At 45.2% G+C, this 17,324-nt stretch overlaps 1 protein-coding gene across 1 annotated transcript in view; it reads right to left on the reverse strand.

Moving 5' to 3' along the window:
- Positions 1 to 17,324, reverse strand: part of MYBBP1A (MYB binding protein (P160) 1a) — a gene marked incomplete at its 5' end in the record, with an annotated part of 56,149 nt that overhangs the window by 38,439 nt on the left and 386 nt on the right. The window contains 18 exons of the mRNA XM_010144733.1: positions 1,198 to 1,332; positions 2,168 to 2,325; positions 3,344 to 3,508; positions 4,224 to 4,364; positions 5,041 to 5,130; positions 5,822 to 5,973; positions 7,049 to 7,136; positions 7,529 to 7,637; positions 8,261 to 8,464; positions 9,189 to 9,314; positions 9,427 to 9,534; positions 10,434 to 10,723; positions 13,060 to 13,177; positions 14,056 to 14,223; positions 14,512 to 14,702; positions 15,693 to 15,800; positions 16,225 to 16,299; positions 16,704 to 16,787. Of these exons, the coding sequence (XP_010143035.1) occupies positions 1,198 to 1,332; positions 2,168 to 2,325; positions 3,344 to 3,508; positions 4,224 to 4,364; positions 5,041 to 5,130; positions 5,822 to 5,973; positions 7,049 to 7,136; positions 7,529 to 7,637; positions 8,261 to 8,464; positions 9,189 to 9,314; positions 9,427 to 9,534; positions 10,434 to 10,723; positions 13,060 to 13,177; positions 14,056 to 14,223; positions 14,512 to 14,702; positions 15,693 to 15,800; positions 16,225 to 16,299; positions 16,704 to 16,787 (2,510 nt within the window). The remainder of the gene's footprint in view (positions 1 to 1,197; positions 1,333 to 2,167; positions 2,326 to 3,343; positions 3,509 to 4,223; positions 4,365 to 5,040; positions 5,131 to 5,821; positions 5,974 to 7,048; positions 7,137 to 7,528; positions 7,638 to 8,260; positions 8,465 to 9,188; positions 9,315 to 9,426; positions 9,535 to 10,433; positions 10,724 to 13,059; positions 13,178 to 14,055; positions 14,224 to 14,511; positions 14,703 to 15,692; positions 15,801 to 16,224; positions 16,300 to 16,703; positions 16,788 to 17,324) is intronic.

Here is a 17,324-nt window from a genome sequence, read left to right on the forward strand (position 1 = left end):
ATGGAAGGATACAGCATGGTATCGTCGTTGTGCCACTGTAAAGCCACCTGAGGGCAGAGGCCAAGTGCTGCAGGTAGCTTCTTCTGTACCAAAGGGGCTTAAAGAGTCCGAGAGGGCCCCTTTTGTCAGTCTAACCCGCTCTTGCCAGACCTAAAGACAAATAAATCTTAGGAGGGTGCATCGTTTCATTATTTATCAGATATCCTGACTATCAACCTGGTTTCCTCAAGCTCATGCTTTTGACTAGCACTGCTTGAGAACATCTGTGTTTGCCCAAGATTTCCCAGCCCGCCCAGCTCAGCCAGCACTGCAGTGCAGCCCCGGCTGCTGTGTGCCTGGAGAACTCAGGCATATCAACTGAGAGAGCATGCAGACAGTCTGCTGCTTCTGAGAAACGCTGTATTAACTGGGCACAGCTCCACTCAGGACTGTCGTTGCCAGGAAGGTGTCAGAGAGCCACGCGGCACACGCAGCCAGCCCTATGCTGCCTGGAGGTACCACAGCTCCTGCCCAGCCACGAGCCAGGGGTGCTGCAGAGCCAACGCTGCCCGACAGCACCAGGTTGACCACATAACATGGCACCCACTGCAGACATAGTTGTGTTGAGAAATCCTAGGCAGTGTATGAAAGTCCTCCTGAAACTGCCTGCAAGTCACAAGAGAGCCTACTGGTAAAGGGCACTCCCAGTTACTCCAGGAAACAGCAAAATTGCTCATGTTTCCTAACAAATACACGTATCCTAATTCACCTGTACTGAGCACAAAGGAGGGAATGCTCGGACCTATGGTCAGGACTTGTAATCATTATTGTCCTCACTGGGCTATCACGGAGACAGCAAACCACTGTATTTACAGAACCATCACTACAGACTGACTTCAGATGACACTCATCCCCACACCGAACCACACACCAGTCATTACTCCCCCACAAAGCCTCAAGGAAGCGCTTCCCACCACCATCAGCAAAACGATGCCAGACCGTTTCTGTATCACAGAACCCACAGAAGATGATCACGAAAAAATGGACATGTGTTTGAAACTGCTTCTGACTGCCAGGATGACTGACTCGCTCCCACAGATGCTGGCACCCAGCCTTCATCAAGCCTCTTACTCCTCTGAACTGTTTTAACGTGCAGCAAGATGCCTGCTTACAGACCAGCCCACAGCACTGACTAGAAACACTGGTTTCAGCACTCACCTGAAATAATAGAGAGCCACAGAAGTGTCAGTGTGCTTGCAGGCTTTCTGCACCAGCCTCTCCACAAAGGCGTGCAAATCTTCCTGCAGGGCATCCACTCTCCTGCAGTACTGCTTAGCTCGGCACAGCGAGTTCCTGAAAGCGCATGAAAAACAAACCCAAATCTGTTACCCACGGAAAGAGCTCTCGGTAACAGATTGCTACAAACCCTTATCACCAGGCTCAGGACAACGAACCCGAAACTGGTGCTAGCTGTAGGCACCAGAAGAGGCATTGCCGAGGCAAGAGGGTGAGGAGACACTGTTCTTTGCATTCAAGCGCCTCTTCAGGCATCAGAGTCAACTCTCCTCCAGAGCTCCCACAATGGGGATTGGCTGCCTCAAACCCTGCTACTGCAGAACTTCTTCTGAACAGGGCGTGAAGAGCAGCACTGAAAATGCTTCAGAGCAGCACTGAGGATGTCAGGGAGTGGTGTACAGAGGAAGCATCATGACACACACCATGCACTACGTGCGTGCCTAGCTTGTATTGTGCCTCACTTCTGGCTGTGAACAGGAAGGATTTGCACTCTGCCTCTCTCAAGAGTTGGGAGTTTTGTTTCAGCCACAGCAGCAGCTCTGTAAGCCCAGGGAGTTGCTGCATGGTCTGACTCAGAGGTCAGAGGCCTGTGCAGATACTCGGTGACATAGCACTGTCTGCAGTATCAATATTTAAGGTTTCTATCTATCTGCAGACAGGTTTGACATTTGAAGTCCCTCAGACTAGAAGGCCCAGATCCTCGTTTCTTTCCTGTGGGTTAGGACTAAGCACTCTGTGCATGTGTGGTGCTGGTAACCTAATTCTAAATTCTACGTGATCTATAAACATGACAATTGTCCTTAGTCTTAGAATCCCCTTCTGGGATTCAACCAACACCACTGGAGTCTATCAAAAGCCACTGCCTATTATATGGAGGACTAAGGACACTCACCTGAAGATATTGGCTGTTTTCTGGAGGAATTCAACCTCCTGCTTGTCAGAGTCTGAGACCATGCATTGTTCAATCACCCGAAGCAGAGGCTCAATGACGTCAAACACCAAGGGGTTCTCTGACTGCTTAATCACGAAGGCTTCAATCAGATCCAGCACCTGCAAACACAGAGTTACTGACATGAGAACTAACGCAGACAAGGAGACATGACGGATCTACTCAGAGCAAGTCTTTCACAATGGAGTGGTCTACATAGCAGCTGTCAGGGGCTGAAGAAAAAATTTTGCAGCTGAGGTCTGTACACCTTCTGCCACCATCTGTACTGCTACGGCATGAGAAACTGAAAACTAAAAATCCGAAGATTAAAGGCTGCCTGTTGACTTCATCCTATTTTGTGCAGTGACAGCATTTAGAAACAGCAGTTAGGAGAATCACTGCCACCATGCCAGACCTGTGGTTGCTGTCACTTGGCACATATCTCTGTTAGCACCACTGACTGATAGCTCTCACCCCTGCAAGCCCCACTTGATTTCCAGAGAGTGCATTAGCATAAAATCAGCCTCTTCTAGCACAGCATTAGAGTGAAAATGCAGGGAAGCCAATGGCTTGCCACACCATTCAGCCTTCATCTGGAGCTGTCCCTGGATGTCGAGTGTCCTGGGTAGCCCACGCTCACAGCCAGTGGCCTGAGGTCAGTATGACAGTCACAGATAACCAGGGGCTGCCAGCCATAACCCTCCTGATTTTATTAGCGCATCATAACCCCTCAGAAAGCTTACACTGCAAAATTACCAGAGGGGTAACTCTAAAGCACATCAAGCTCATCCAGTTTATAAAAACTGACAGACACTTACCTTTGGGTGCGTGTGGGGAAGGATCTAAGAAACTGAATCATTTTGGTTTCCAGCAAATGGAAATCACTGTTCACTTTCTGAAAGCACAATGCTGGTTTTTGGTTTGAAGTAGGCATTGTCAAGACCCCAAGTCACTGCCCATGATCTTGCTGCCCATGCCAGGTGCTGTACGAATCCAGAACAATCCAGTCCCAGACTCCAGGAGCTTGTGACACACATGAATGTCCAAGCTGTTTAGTGTTAGGTAGCTCATGGCATGCAGTAGGCTACAACTAATGTGCTGGTAAGCCAGAGATCTTCACACCAAACACTCATCTCCCACCTTGATCTTGAAATCCCTCCGTAGGATCTTCTCTTTCCGCATCCTGTCTTTCTCATCCTTCTTCGCCTGGATCCGTTTCTGCTGCTCCGCAAAAAGGGCTGAGATGTTCTTGTCAAGAGCCATCATAGCCTCATCATCCAGCTCTTCATCACTCTCATCTCCTCCCTTTTGTTTTTAGAATGCAAAAACATGTTATTTCACACACTTCGAAAAGCCAGTGGGGAGAGAACCACAGCCAAGAGCAGATTCACAATCACAGTAGGGATGTAGCTTCCTCTAGACCCAGAATAACAACATGGGGAGGAAAAACAGATGCTCAGATTGATGAAAAATCTAGCTCATATTTCCTATCAGGTAGTCCTGGCTGCACGGTCGTAACACACAGAGCTTGAGGACTGGGAGAGGGAAGGGGCTGAGGTTTTGACACTGACTCCCTCTGTGCTGTTGCTCCTTCAGTAAGGAGGGTAAGGTGTTACTATGTCTGTAGCCTTTACAGGATTCATTAAACCACACTCCAGCACTGCTACAAGAAGTCTCCAAGGTGGCTTACAAGGATCACACAAGCCAGCCAATACAGGCACCACGGAACAGTATCTCGGTGCTTCAGTTCACATCAAACTCTTTTATTACAGGCAGGAACACAAGCTGTATCAGGCTTGACTGAACCAGCAAAAGCACTCAAGACACACTAACAATAAATAAAAGAACAAGCAACTTACTCCTACAGCTTGCTTTGAAAATCCTGACCTTCTGCTGCAAATGCCATACAAAGGTGACTGCCAGGGTTATCACTGCATGGGCTCAGACAGGATGTGGGCAATAATCTTTCATCCCTCCAAACCTCCTGGCATCTGTATCACGGTCAGCAGTGAAAACATACCAATGCATTCCCTGCTTGGAGAACGTTCATCAGCTGACTGCGAAAATCATCATCAACTTCTTCATTCTTTTCCTCATCTCCGCTGTCATTCTCTTCCTCAGTGTCGCCTTCATCTGAGGAGTCCTCACTTCCCTCCTCATCCTGAGGAAGAAAAGTTTATCTGTGACACCACCATTCTTCAAGCCCTGCTCGATTCTTGGTGTATGACTGTTCAGCAGTACAAACTCAAGCCTCTCCTTACTGCACTGTCTTGCTTCCAGCCCTCAGATTCAAGTAAGGGCACCTCAGGTAACAATACCAGAGCTTCACAAGAGCTAAAAGCAGAACATAGTACAGACTTCTCTGTCACGTTAAATGAATACCAAAAAGAAGCTTCCAAGGAACATGTGAAGTAACAGCCCCCATCTGACTCCTTTCTGCTAATGCTTGTAATGCTTTGTGACTCGAATCTCTGCAGTTCTTAAAACCCGACATCTTGAATTCAGATGTCACATCATAGTGACAATTCAATCTGTGGCCGCAAAAAAGAGAGGCCAGTGCTCACTGCAGGATGCAGTTACTTGTTCTCAGGACGTCACCTATCCAAACAGTCACACCTACAACAGCATCTTCCTTCGAGGCCAAGGGACTAATGAACATGCACTTCCAACAAGCCATTTGTGCGTTGTGCTTTTCAAATAAATCTTAATAAACCAACAGCCATTTTACTGAAGACAGAGAACTGCAATTATGTCTATTACCACAGGTAGGAGAAACCCTATTTTTAAACAGTGAAAGTCTGGCAAGTATTTCTCACTGGCAATGGCACATCCACTACCATGTCCTGTGCAGATTTGTTCTTTTTGTTCGATTCCTCCATCACAACAACAGCACTTTCTTCATTTTGCTCCTGGTACGGGTCAACAACCTGCAGAAAAAAGAGGGACTTGGGTTTTTTCAGTGTTTTGTTGTGATGTGTTTCTAGTGTACAGCTAAGAGGAATTTCGGCACAGGAAGCCAGCTGAACGATGAAATAGCGAGTAAGGGCATTCAGCTTTCTGCCTTACAATATCATGTTAACACACCAACTCCTTTCTCTAAGAAACAAAAGAGATGGAGAAGCCTGGAAAGGTTGGTGACACCACACATTTTGATTTGTTACAGATGAAGTAAGGTTGATCATATAAAGCACATGACGGCTCACCTTTGCAATCCATATATTACTTTCTCAGAAGATACCACCTTAGTGGTACAACCAATTCAGATTGTCAGCGTCACTTATTTTTAGCCTCTCTATGCTTAGCCCTTCTAGACAAAAGAAGTTGTTACCATTCATAAAATCTACCACAAATAACATCTACCAGCTATATAAACTGACGCAGGTATTTCTTCAGCCTAAAACTACCCAAGAATACAGCTTTAAGTTAGCAGATCTCTGGGTCCAACAAAAACAAAACAAAAAAAAAAAACAAAAAACCCCAAACAACTCTCTCAAGCAACATTTAAAATTCTGTAGTTTTTATTTATTTTCAGGAGACTTATTTAATCCCAAAACAGAGACATGCTTGTATGTCCGTTAGGGACAAGACAGGCAAATGTCCCACCAGTGCCTCACTTACATCCAGGATCAGCTGCAAGCCCCTCTTGGTCAGGTTAGGGCAGATCCGAACAAACACACTCTTGGAAATCCGACGTATGAGTAGGCTGGGCTGGGCAAGGAGGGACAGGAGGATTTCCACCATCACCTCAACCCATCCTGGCTCTGCGCTATCTGCACAGGAACAGAGTGACATGAAGGGGTAAAACCTCTGTGCTGGCATATCAATAAGAGACTTCAGAAAAATTCACCACAAAAGACAGTCCTGCTAGCTGACTGCTAGAGGTACTAACTCAGCCACACAGACCAGAAACAATCAAGTGTGAAGCTAAAGATTGTAGATGTGTGGAAGGCTACTAACCATAGAAAGAAACATGCCTGAAATTTGTCTTTAGGTGTCCGCAAGGCCTTTCCAGGTAACAGAACTTACTATTCGTTAAATCATGGCTTAGAGTAGCAGTTCTACAAATCATGAGACACCTACTTGGCCACATTAAAGCAATCAGCAGCTGGTCAGCAAAAGGAAATACATTTTGTAGTGTTTCCAGTCAAATCAGGAGTCACAACAGCCCATGAAAAGTGCTGACATTTGAAACTGGTCCGTTAGTCTGGGAATCCTAATCTATGCACAACGAAGCCACTGCAGAACTACAGCTTTTATTTTCACAGTACGCTCAAATTTACACAGAGATTTAAGGAAAACAACAAGACCACAGTTAGAAAGGAAGTCAAAAGACCAAGCCAGGTTCTTTCCTGGTAAAGACCCAACCCAGCTTCACAGGCCCTAAATGAGGACTGGCCTAAATCAACAAACAGGCTGTATCTATACATAGGACTCATTTAGTTTGCCCAGAACTTGAGCTCTGAAAGTACCAAGCTTCAGGCCTGCCGGCTGTTAGGAGAGCTCACAGTTTTGCCTGGGCATATACCACCACTTCAGTCAAGCTCTTGGCCAGCACAGAACAAGGACTAAAAATGAGCAACCTCCCCTGGACACTGCTCACCCATTCTTTTAGAGGCACACAGGAATGCAGTCCACTGAGAATGTGGGTAGAGAGCTGGAGAAAGAGACAAGTGATTTCGAAAGACAAGGAAAGAGAATGAAGGAGAGGGGAATTCTCCTGGGGATAAGTGCATGGAGCCAGAACCCATGCACTCAGAGTGCTTCACTAACTCACAACTGCCACCTTCAGTCTTTTGACAGACCATCAACAACCCCACTCCATTTCTCTCTGCAGGAAGGACTCACCAGTCTTTTTCTTCTTTGGTTCTTTGCTGAATGCTCTCTCTGTGCAGTTCAGAAGGTCACTCAGAACATCCATTGTTTCAGCCTGGTTCTGTTTGATCACAAGCAGACAGTAAACATCCTTTCTGAATTCCCCACTACCAACAGCAACAGAGGGAATATGCCCCGAATCCAAGAACCTCTCTAAATAGACACAGATATTAAAACTGGCTACTGCAACCCCTTTGCAGAAGAAAATACAAACTAAGTAAAAATTGCTCCACTCAGCAGCAAATCAAGGGTAAAACTAATACACAGGCCAAGTTTTGCCCCTGTAAGTTGATGTCTACAGCCAGTGTAAGAATCACAGTCGATTAGCTGCCAGTTGCCAATTTTCAGAAGCCAGAGGCCGTAAAAGATTGGATCTCTGAACAAACAAACTCTCCAGCTCAGCCGAGCCATCAGCCCACTTTACACCACTCGGATGTGCTTCAGAGGCTTTACCTTGAAAAGATGAATGGCCATTAAAAGCAGAAGCTGCTGGAAAGCAGCAACTTTGGCACTGTCTGATTTATTTTCCTTCTTCTGCAGACTCTTCACAGACTGAAGTGTTCTGAAGAAAGAAACCCTTTTGAGTCTTTCACAATTACAGCAGCAAATCCCCTCTGATGAACATGACCAAACCTATACTACCATTTGCTGTACTTAACATTTAATTTACTGAAACAGGACATACTTATAGTACACAATCTTAACCCAACGACAATATCTCACCGTGTGTGGCTTATAAAAAATTCTGCACTCAGGCACAGGTAGATTCCTAATACTAACAGCAAGGCACAGACCTTTATGGAAAATCAAGCTCAGAAAAGAGTCACTGAGAAGTCAGCATGGGCGTTATTAGGAGAAAAGATTAGCAGAATTATAGTCATGTTTGGAAGAGGAACTACAAGCGGAGATAGAAAAGTACACGGCCACCTACAGATAGTTAACACACAGAAGGAACAGGAAGAAAGCAATGGGGTGACAAGAAACAGAAAGGCATCCTGAAACCCAGCCCCAGGTATAGGATACTCAAAGGGAAGAAACAGAACTGCCACTGCCTGTGAGATAGCTCTGCTGTAGCAGGAGGATGAGAGTACACCATTTCTCTTTTACTGGCCTAAAGAGAGACCAAGACTAGGGCTTTTCCACCCTCCTCTCTCCATCCCAGCACCAGCTTCCTAAGCCTCTCACCTCTCCCAGGCATCCCTCTGTCCTTTGGTAAAAGGCTTCAGAGTTTTGACATGCTCACTCGAGAGCAGCTTGTGGCCATACTCGACAAGGAGAAAGATCCACAGCTTCCCGTCTGCAGTCACACCATGGATGTGCTTCTCCCTCAAGGCTTCAGCCTTTGCTGTGTCCCCCAAAACAGTCAAGGTGTTTAAAGTCTGAAGTAACCTGCAAAGAAAAAGCAACCAGCATGTTACTGTCGGAGGAACCAGATGGTCTCCTCACACTTTCCAAAACAGTGCCCACTAGCACAGCACTCTCATCCCAGAGCTCTGGCCACTCACTGGAACCCAGATTTTCAGGGCTGAAGTTTCAACCCATGCGGGAATCCAAGCACAGAAACGTACAGCTCATTGTCTTGGTGTCCCCAAGCGCTCTCGGTGACCCTAAGGACACTGACTATTCTCCTCACTTGTTTCCCGTTCCGTGTCCCACCACGTCCTCCGCTTTCCTTCTACTGAGGTTGGAGAACCAGCTTTGCCAATCACCTACAAGTGTCTGTTATTACCAACTCCATCTCCCTTAGTACAGGGAGGACTGCAGAGCTGGCAGCAGGTCGCATGCAGAGCTGACAAAGCCAACAGCAACCCACACACCACCACCACCTCTTTCTTGGGTTCTTCCTCTTCCAGCTTGCAACAGAGGCAAAGGAAATTTCATGAGAAAAAGCAGACTGAGCTTGACTCTACACCTACCAGATCATCACGCACATGCGCAGCAGGTTTGCCATGCAAAAAATGCATTTTTATTTGACAAAACTGAAAGGTCTTTGGGATCTGTCTAGTATCTCACAATCCCAAACCTCCCGTCCTATCATTTGCAGGCTAATCTTATCCTCAGGAGAAAAAAAAAAGAAATTTCCAAGCTTAAAGCATGCAAGCAAAATCCTTACCCAAAAAAGTAGCTTTCTACCACTGAATGAGTCTGTTCATCCAGGGGCTCTGATGGAAGAATGTTCGCCTCGAGTATTTGGGAAGTCTTTTTCTTAGTCTCAAAGAAAGCATGGAAGAAGCAAAATCTAGAAGGGACAGAAACAAGAACACAATTAAAAGCTTACTTGGAATACTGCTACAGAACTGAACAGAATTAGTCCAAGCACACGTGGCATCAAGTCTTTAAATCCTTCTCACCTGGAAATGTCCATCACAAGGCTCTCTTCTTTCTTCACTGGACTTTCCACGATGTTAGCAAGCCGGTGGATAATCCATTTTCTTAATCGAGCAAGCTTATATTGTGCTCTTTCAGTAAGGAAGTGGACACAATCAGTAGTTTGAACACTATCCCGAAATAAACACAAATCACAACCCACCAGAGCAAGAGGTGACTTCCAGCTATTTAGAGGCTTTACACTAAAGGCAGGAAAATTATGTAGTAAGAAAGCAATGGGTACATAAGAACAGATAAAATCTTCCCAAGTTCTCTTTCTGCTATGCAAAGACAGTATTTACCCCACTGAGGTACTGCAGTTGAGCACAAAGAATTTCACGAATTGCAGCAGTCACCGGAGGGAGTTTATAGGGGCACAAGTTATACAGACATAGTGCTTTTACGGCTTACACCTTCTTTGGAAGAAATAACCCCACACCACCAAGTTGTGGGTATTCAGCGAGTAGCAGCACCAAGGAGGACTTCCTCTTGGGAAGTCTTCCTGGCTAGAAATTGCTATGAATGCCTATCAAGGATGTAAGTATTTACAGGCTACTCGAGACATGAAAGTGGGTGCTTTGCTGTGGGCGGAGGAGACGAGAGCCCTCAGGCCAGTTTAGTAGTCAGATAAAAGGGACGCACAATTCCTACAAAGACCTGAGTCTGTAGTGAAAAAGAAAGCCACCAGACAATCTTGCCAAAGCAGTTGTCAAGGCTAGAAAAACAAGAGCAAAGGCTTCTCTGGAGATCAGTCTGCTTTGGTCAGCCTGGCTGGTTCTCACCATGCTTGCTCATATTTGAAGAACTGAACTTTATCCCAGAAAAAGAGTCAGATGCTGGGGCTAAACCTTCTGGGACAGAGGAAACAGCCAACAATAGTCAACACATGGCAAGGGAACGAGCAAACCCTGGCTGCCCGAACCAGACTTCACACAGATTGCTACTCTAACCACAAAACAGAAAGAGGAAAGTGCATCATCTGTACACTCACATGTTTACATTTTCCTGGTTGTGTTTTTGCCGGTTACTTGAGAATTCTAAACAACAGTCCAGGTCTGGATGGAGGAACATATCTTTGAGCCAGTCAACGTATTTGTGCAGTGCCTCTGGTTGCAGGTGTCTGACTACCCTGGAAGAGCTGGACAACACTGGATAGCCTTGATTAGTGAGAGTAGAGAAGCTGATCATCACTGCCAGCTGCCTCTCTGGGTCATCACAGCTCTTCAGAAACTCGTCTATATATCCTTCCATCTCCGGAGCAAACTTAAATCGGTCTGGAAGCTGAAAAAAACAGTGAAGCAAGCATGTCAGAAATCTCACACCGAGTCTGAGTGTCTTCGTTAATACAAATCTCTTCACAAATTTGATTGCACTAAGTAAACTGAAGTCATGTGCCTGAACATTTGTCATAAAGCAGATCATGACTTTCACTTGACGGTCTTCCTCACACAGAAGCAACCTCTGTAAGCAAAGAACCCTGTCACATACCAGCTTCAATCCTTTAATCTGCACTTCCCCAAACAGTCAGGCTTCAGCGGGCTGGACCACAGGCTGGCCCATGCAGCTAAGTTCCTAGGCTCATCAGCTCTTATTCTGGGTGAAAGTCCAGGGTGATCCTCACATCAACTACCCTAGGCTTTCCCCACATCAATTCATCTCATCTATCAGCCCTGCACCCTACAGTGGGTAGAACAAATCCCACCTCTCCTCTCTGGTGGAGTGTTGAGGCATTCTGAAAGTGGGGGGAGTTGACATGTTTGACCTAAAACCCACAACCTGAGGTGTTTCTGGTTTGTGCTAAGTCCTACCCTCCGTCCTGCCACTGATCCACAAGGCATACAGCAGGCAGGCTGCTGGCCTTGGAACACTGTCCAGCACCATGCAGACCACCAGCACATGTCCCACGTCACCATATATTCCATTTCATTACGTTCTTTCATAGCCCACAGTGTTCAATCCCACTCATTTGTTCTGGAAAAAAACATACAAAAGCATAATTGGGGAAACTTCAAGGAGGGTAAGCTGTGGCTTGGCTCCAAAAATGCAATGCAAGTTTCATAAATGAATAAAACAACTTGTCTGGTATAGTATCACGATCAATGCAGTGACCTGGCAGGAGCAGGAAGTAATGAAAGTCTAGGGAACGCTAGACTTTTAAATACAGGTGCTAAAAATTCCTTATTAACTACAAATCCATCCAATTACAACCAGCAAAAAATTTCACACAAAACACAACTTAGCAAGCTCCTGCTTCCACAGTTGAAGAACTCAACACTTGTGCATAAGGATGAAAACTGGGAGAAAAACTCCAGGAGAGGCTGCTGTAAACAGGCTAGGAACTCACAACAGGGGTTTCATCAATCATCTCTCAACAAAAACACATCAAGTACATTCACCCCCTGCTGAAAAAAAGTGGATTGAGGAAGAAAACTGTCAGTAAATACCAGACTCAAGCTTTGTCTACTTCCACCTCCAACAACAACCAGAATCCCTTAGGAAAGTACAAGATAACTACTTGCTTTCCAAAACAAGCAACCCATGTCAAGGAACAAAACAAAACAAACCCACAAACACAGCAGCAGCAAATTCAAACTAAGATCTTTTCTACTTCCCCATCATTAGCAATATTAGGGGTTTCTCCCTGCACTTAGTCAATCATTGCCGTCAGTGGATTTGTACCTTCCAGACAGGAATTAAATCAACATTTATTTGATGTCCATGGAGGAACACAGACTAATTCACTGTGCAACAGGCACAGAAAGCAAGAAACAGGAAAACAACTGTCAGTGGATAAACCCTGGAGAAAGCCGGTGCATACAGGGAAGCACCACGGAAAGCATTATTTTCACAGCAAACCCACGCATCTATTGCTGCTCAGACACCAGAACAGAAAGATTGCAGAGTCCTGCTGCTCCCAAAGGAGGGCAATGATTTTCGGGCCCACACGAGGAGACTTAGGATTACATGCCCACAACAGCCAAGCCAAAGCCGAGTTTTATCAGCGTTCCCCTTTTATTCTTCCTCCCTCTATTGTAGGGCTTCCCAGGAGGGAAGGAAGAAAAGGAGTTCCAAAATCCAATTCCCAAATAAAATTTGTGCTTAAACCTCAGACATGCTTATTGAAACCAGCACTAACATAAACAAAAGCATGAGTTGCCCCTTTTTGTCTTTATCTTCCAATGTTTATGCAACACCCAGCAGAAAAACAGACAAAAAGGAGCTTCTCGACATGCCAAATCAAAAGGAGTGTTAAAGGATGACATCTGACACTGTTAACATGCCGAGGGCTGCTCTTCCTCTGCTCCCCCCATGATTACAGCTTTCTCAGCATCATCAGTAAAAGCAGGGGGTCAGGGTTGAATTTCAAATTTCAAAACCCTTCAAACAAGTCTGAACAAAAAATACGCAAATAAGCTACGATGATGACACACAGTCTATACTCAGCCCACGCAACAAGTGGTCATACAATAACCTTGCTTTGAGTAAGAGTCCAAGGTCTAAAATCACCCAGATTTTATTTTATACAAGATGATGTGAAATTAGAAATGGGGGCGGAGAGGACTTCTGCTCAGGACAGGGTCTTCAGGCCTGAGCACAAGTCCTTTCAGAAGACCCACCTGAGTGGTCACCACGTGTTCTCCGTAGTGCTGCATCACCTTCCCTTTGAGAACCATCTGTAGCTGCTCCAGAGACAACAAGGGGAGAGCACTGCCCAGCAACCGGTAGCACATGTAACTGGGTAGAAACAAAGATTCCCTCAGGCAGAGGCACCGCAGTAAAGCCACATGCAAGGGGAAGACAGAAGAGAAGTGGCAGTACATGGAGCACACAGGAGGGCAGAAGTGAAAAAATCTTAGATCCTGTGCTCAAAAACACTCCTGTTCAAAGCTTTCCTGCTGCCTAGCAGAGCTGCTGAGATCTCTCCTCTCAGCAGGTCCTCTGCTGTCTAGAAATGTCTTCTCCAGCTGCTGTCTTCTCCAGCAGCTCCCTCCTCACTTTCTGGATCCACTTTCTGGATCTCTTCACCTCAGGTATTTTATTTCCACAAGTCTAATAAAAACTTTCTGAGTTTAGACAGCAACTTGCTGTCAAATTTGATCAAAATTGCCCAATCAGCTCAGGAGTTATTAGATCAGTTATTTCTGTCGGAAATTAGGCTAAAAAGCAACACTTTTGGGCATGCAAAGGGTATTTTCAGATCTACCCAAGAAATAAAACAAGACTTAAACTGCTTAGGCTTGGAAAATTATTTCCTTTCACTGTGACACTCATGTAGTATGTTAAGAAAATTTTTTGTATGTTCAATTCTATGACTTCTAAACTCTTCAGCCAAGAAAGACTTAAATCTGGCCACAGACTGCCTTGCTGTGGTACAAAAGAAATTATGCTTCCCCAAAATGCTCACAGGTTTGTTTTCTTAATTTTGCATTGTTCTTATTTGGCAGGAGTCTCAACAAGTAACTTAAATAATCCCACAAAGATCTAGTATTAGACTTGGAAAAGAGGTTGCAATAGCTACTGTTACGACATCAGCCACTGCCATATTGATCAAGATGGGGCAAGAAACAGAAGGATAATATGGAAAGCAACAAACGAGGAATGTTAAAACAAACCTCACAGGTCCCGATTTCTCCTTCAATAGCCCTTTCTCCACACCCTCTTTCCAGAACAGCTCAAAGGCACCTTCCTTCAGTGAAACTTGTAGCAAATCAAACACTACACCAGGCAATTTCTTGTCCTTCTTCTCAGACTTGGCAGCACTTTGCAGAAGTTCTACAAGTCTGGAAGAAGAAAGAAAATAATGTGTGAGATCTGGCCTGGGAAGGGATTGCTGAAGGCCAAACTCATCCTGCTGAGGGACACAGAATGTTTCCCGAGTGTTGCAGGCTGTGCCTCTTGGGAGAAAGGAGAGCTACAATTTAAGAACCGGCTCAACAGTCAGTGCCTAACCCTTAACAGCACCTGCAGTGGCAAATTCAGGCAGGTACCAGAGTGAAAGCCACAGTTCTCTCACTGCTAGCCGAGAGCCCAAGAACGCTGCATTTAATGCTCCTTCCTGAAGAAGTTACCTGGGAATATTTCCCTTGTTTACAACAGTAGGTGAGCCAAACAGCTTCTTCAGATTTTTAGGTTTCATAACAGCAGGGAATTTCTGTATGCCCACAAGCAAAAGGTGCAGGTTCTCTGGGGATGCGAAGGCTGAGGCGAGGTCACTTTGCAAGATGCCGAACAGGACCTCCTCAAACACAGCTTCAGGAACCTAGACAGGAACGAAGGCGAGAGCATATGAGAAACATCCGAGGGCATTTCACTAACTTGCTGTGTAGTATATTCAAATATCTGCATTACAGAGCATTTCACTAAAAGCTTGCAGTGTTCTGGAAACTTCAGAAAGAGTCTTTATGGTGACACAACCAAAACGAAGTAATGGATGTGTCCAGCACTGCCATACAGTCCTCAGGTGCCTAACGCTGTGGAGCAGGACAGGGTGTTGTCACCAGATAACAACTATGGTCAACTGCAATCGTTCTCGTGCTGTCTGACTGCTCCTCTCCCTGCAGCCTGGGGAGGAGGAAACACTCTTGTATTGGCTTTAATTAGATTTCCTAAAAATAAGTTACTTGCTTCAATAGGATTTGCTGGTAAATGACTGTGTTCAATGTTTTTAGAGAAAACCGGAGCCAATGTTTTCATCAATACAATATGAAAAGCACAAAAACTACTTTATGGATTCGAAAGACATTTAAACCTAACATCAAGAGTAAATGAGACAGAACACTTCCATACAAACACTACTGAATTTTGATTTCACTGGTTGTCTTCACATCTACGAACATTCACACAAAAGACGGAAATAAACAAACTCTTCTTTTACTGCATACTCAGAGTTCCTGTACTCCATGTCCATAAAACCTTTAATTCCCAACAGCCCACAAAAGAAGGTTTGCTGTCAGAGTTTTCAGCGTACTTCTGTTCCAAAGAGCAGAGGGTCTAATGTACTACTCGTGCAAGTCAACTGAGAAAAAACAGACCAGGAGTTTGTGCATGATGAAACCAGACTAAGCTAAACCAGAGCATTCTCCCCAGAATAAACGCATCTGCCCAGACACAACCCAGGAAACAGCTCCCACAGTTTAAACTCACTCTTCCGCAAACGCCCTTTAACTTTCAACTGCGAACAAGCTAAAGAAAAAGCAGTCCCCGAAGCAAAGTCCTCCCTCCTCCCACCCACCACGTGCTCTGGCTGTACCTCAGACATGATGTCAACGAGAGTTTTGCGAGGGAGATCTCTGAGATGCGCTTGGTGATGTGACAGCTGCTGGAGAAGCTGGATGCTCTCCAGCAGAGCTTTCTGGTCCTAGAAAGGGAAGACAAGCCAAAACCAGAGGATATGCATCCAAGATTAAGCTGAAGGCTCAGGTGACATCCACTCTCGAGATCCTTACACCTACTTGTCATAAGAAATCTACGCAATTCCTTCCTGACAGGCTACTCAGCTTTTCCCACAATGGTGTTTTCTGGCTTTACATGACAAAACATCCCTTCCTTCCAGGAGAGGCAGGAGCCTCCTGTACTATCTGACACATTTTCTACATTCTAGTCAGAAAGAAACATTTAACAAGCACAAAAAGTCCATGGATAACGCAAAAGAAATGAACTGAACTGGATGCTTCAAGTCTCACCCCATTGGCTAGCCAATGACCCGGCCCTTCTCTCTAGATCCTCTCTCCAGACAGCCCTAGATCCAGTGCTGACAGACAACAGAACAGCCGTGAGCTTACCTTAACAAGCCGGCCAGATTGAAACAGAGCCATGACTCCAAAAAAGTTCCCAAAAGCAGCATTTCTCACAAGTTTCTGAAAAGGAAAAAAAAAAAGGGGGGGGGCTGTTTTAAAAATCCACTTCACCGAGTGGTTAGACTTTGCATTCAGCTACAGCTCTGCTCAGTGGAATGAGATGGCTGGAAGATCTAGCCCTGAACACCTGCTTATGAAGACAACGTACTGAAAAGCAACCCCTGCACTATGTTTAAGAACAATCCTAGATTCTCTCTCCATCACATGGGCAAATCTCAGCTAACACCAGGCCAGAGGGTAATGTCATCAACTTCCAGTCTTCACAAATACTTTCATTAATTCATTATAGTCATTTGCTTTAGCAAGAACCTCAAAACTACAATCTGCAGACACCAACCCTTCCAAGAGGAGAGAATGGTTAATTTAAACTGGCTGCTGGCCAGAGCTGCTCTGAGCCCACTCACCTTTTTCACTTTTTCCAGATTGTGTTTTTCTTTTATCTGTTCCAGGACACTGCACATTGGAATTTCCTCAAAAGCCTGCAAAACCTGAGGAGATGGATGGAATAGCTCAGTCTGCAGTTCTCCCATTTTATGAAGTTTTATCAGGTTCAGCCAAAATAGAGCTGAACGGTTTTTCAGCACAGCACCAGATGTGCTGCTTTATTGGGCCAGAACAGAGACAACCAGATCAGTAAAAGCTGTGTCAGAATAGGAACTAGTGCAGACATAAATATACCTGCTGATATTCTTTTTTTAATCCCTGGAAATGACATAGCAGAATTAATAATGAGAACATTTTGCTGCAAACGCATGACCGTGTAACAGAGGCAATGAAGTTTATGTCCCACATAAACAGCCCAACACCAGGAGCAAGTCAATTTTAAGAAGTGACAATAGTTCTAAATGGAGATTTGAAAACCCGGTCCAAGTTTGCAAATTACGGATGGTTCTAGAAGCAGGACAGGACTGTGTAACACAAGTGTCATACTGGTATAGATTAGACCTTCACAAGCACTTCTAGACCAGACTAACACCAATACAAACGGCCTGGCTTTTGCTCGCTGCAAGAGCCGCCTCTGCAAC

This window comes from Buceros rhinoceros, unplaced genomic scaffold (genome assembly GCF_000710305.1).
Source record: "Buceros rhinoceros silvestris isolate BGI_N320 unplaced genomic scaffold, ASM71030v1 scaffold32991, whole genome shotgun sequence".
Lineage (NCBI taxonomy): Eukaryota > Metazoa > Chordata > Aves > Bucerotiformes > Bucerotidae > Buceros > Buceros rhinoceros.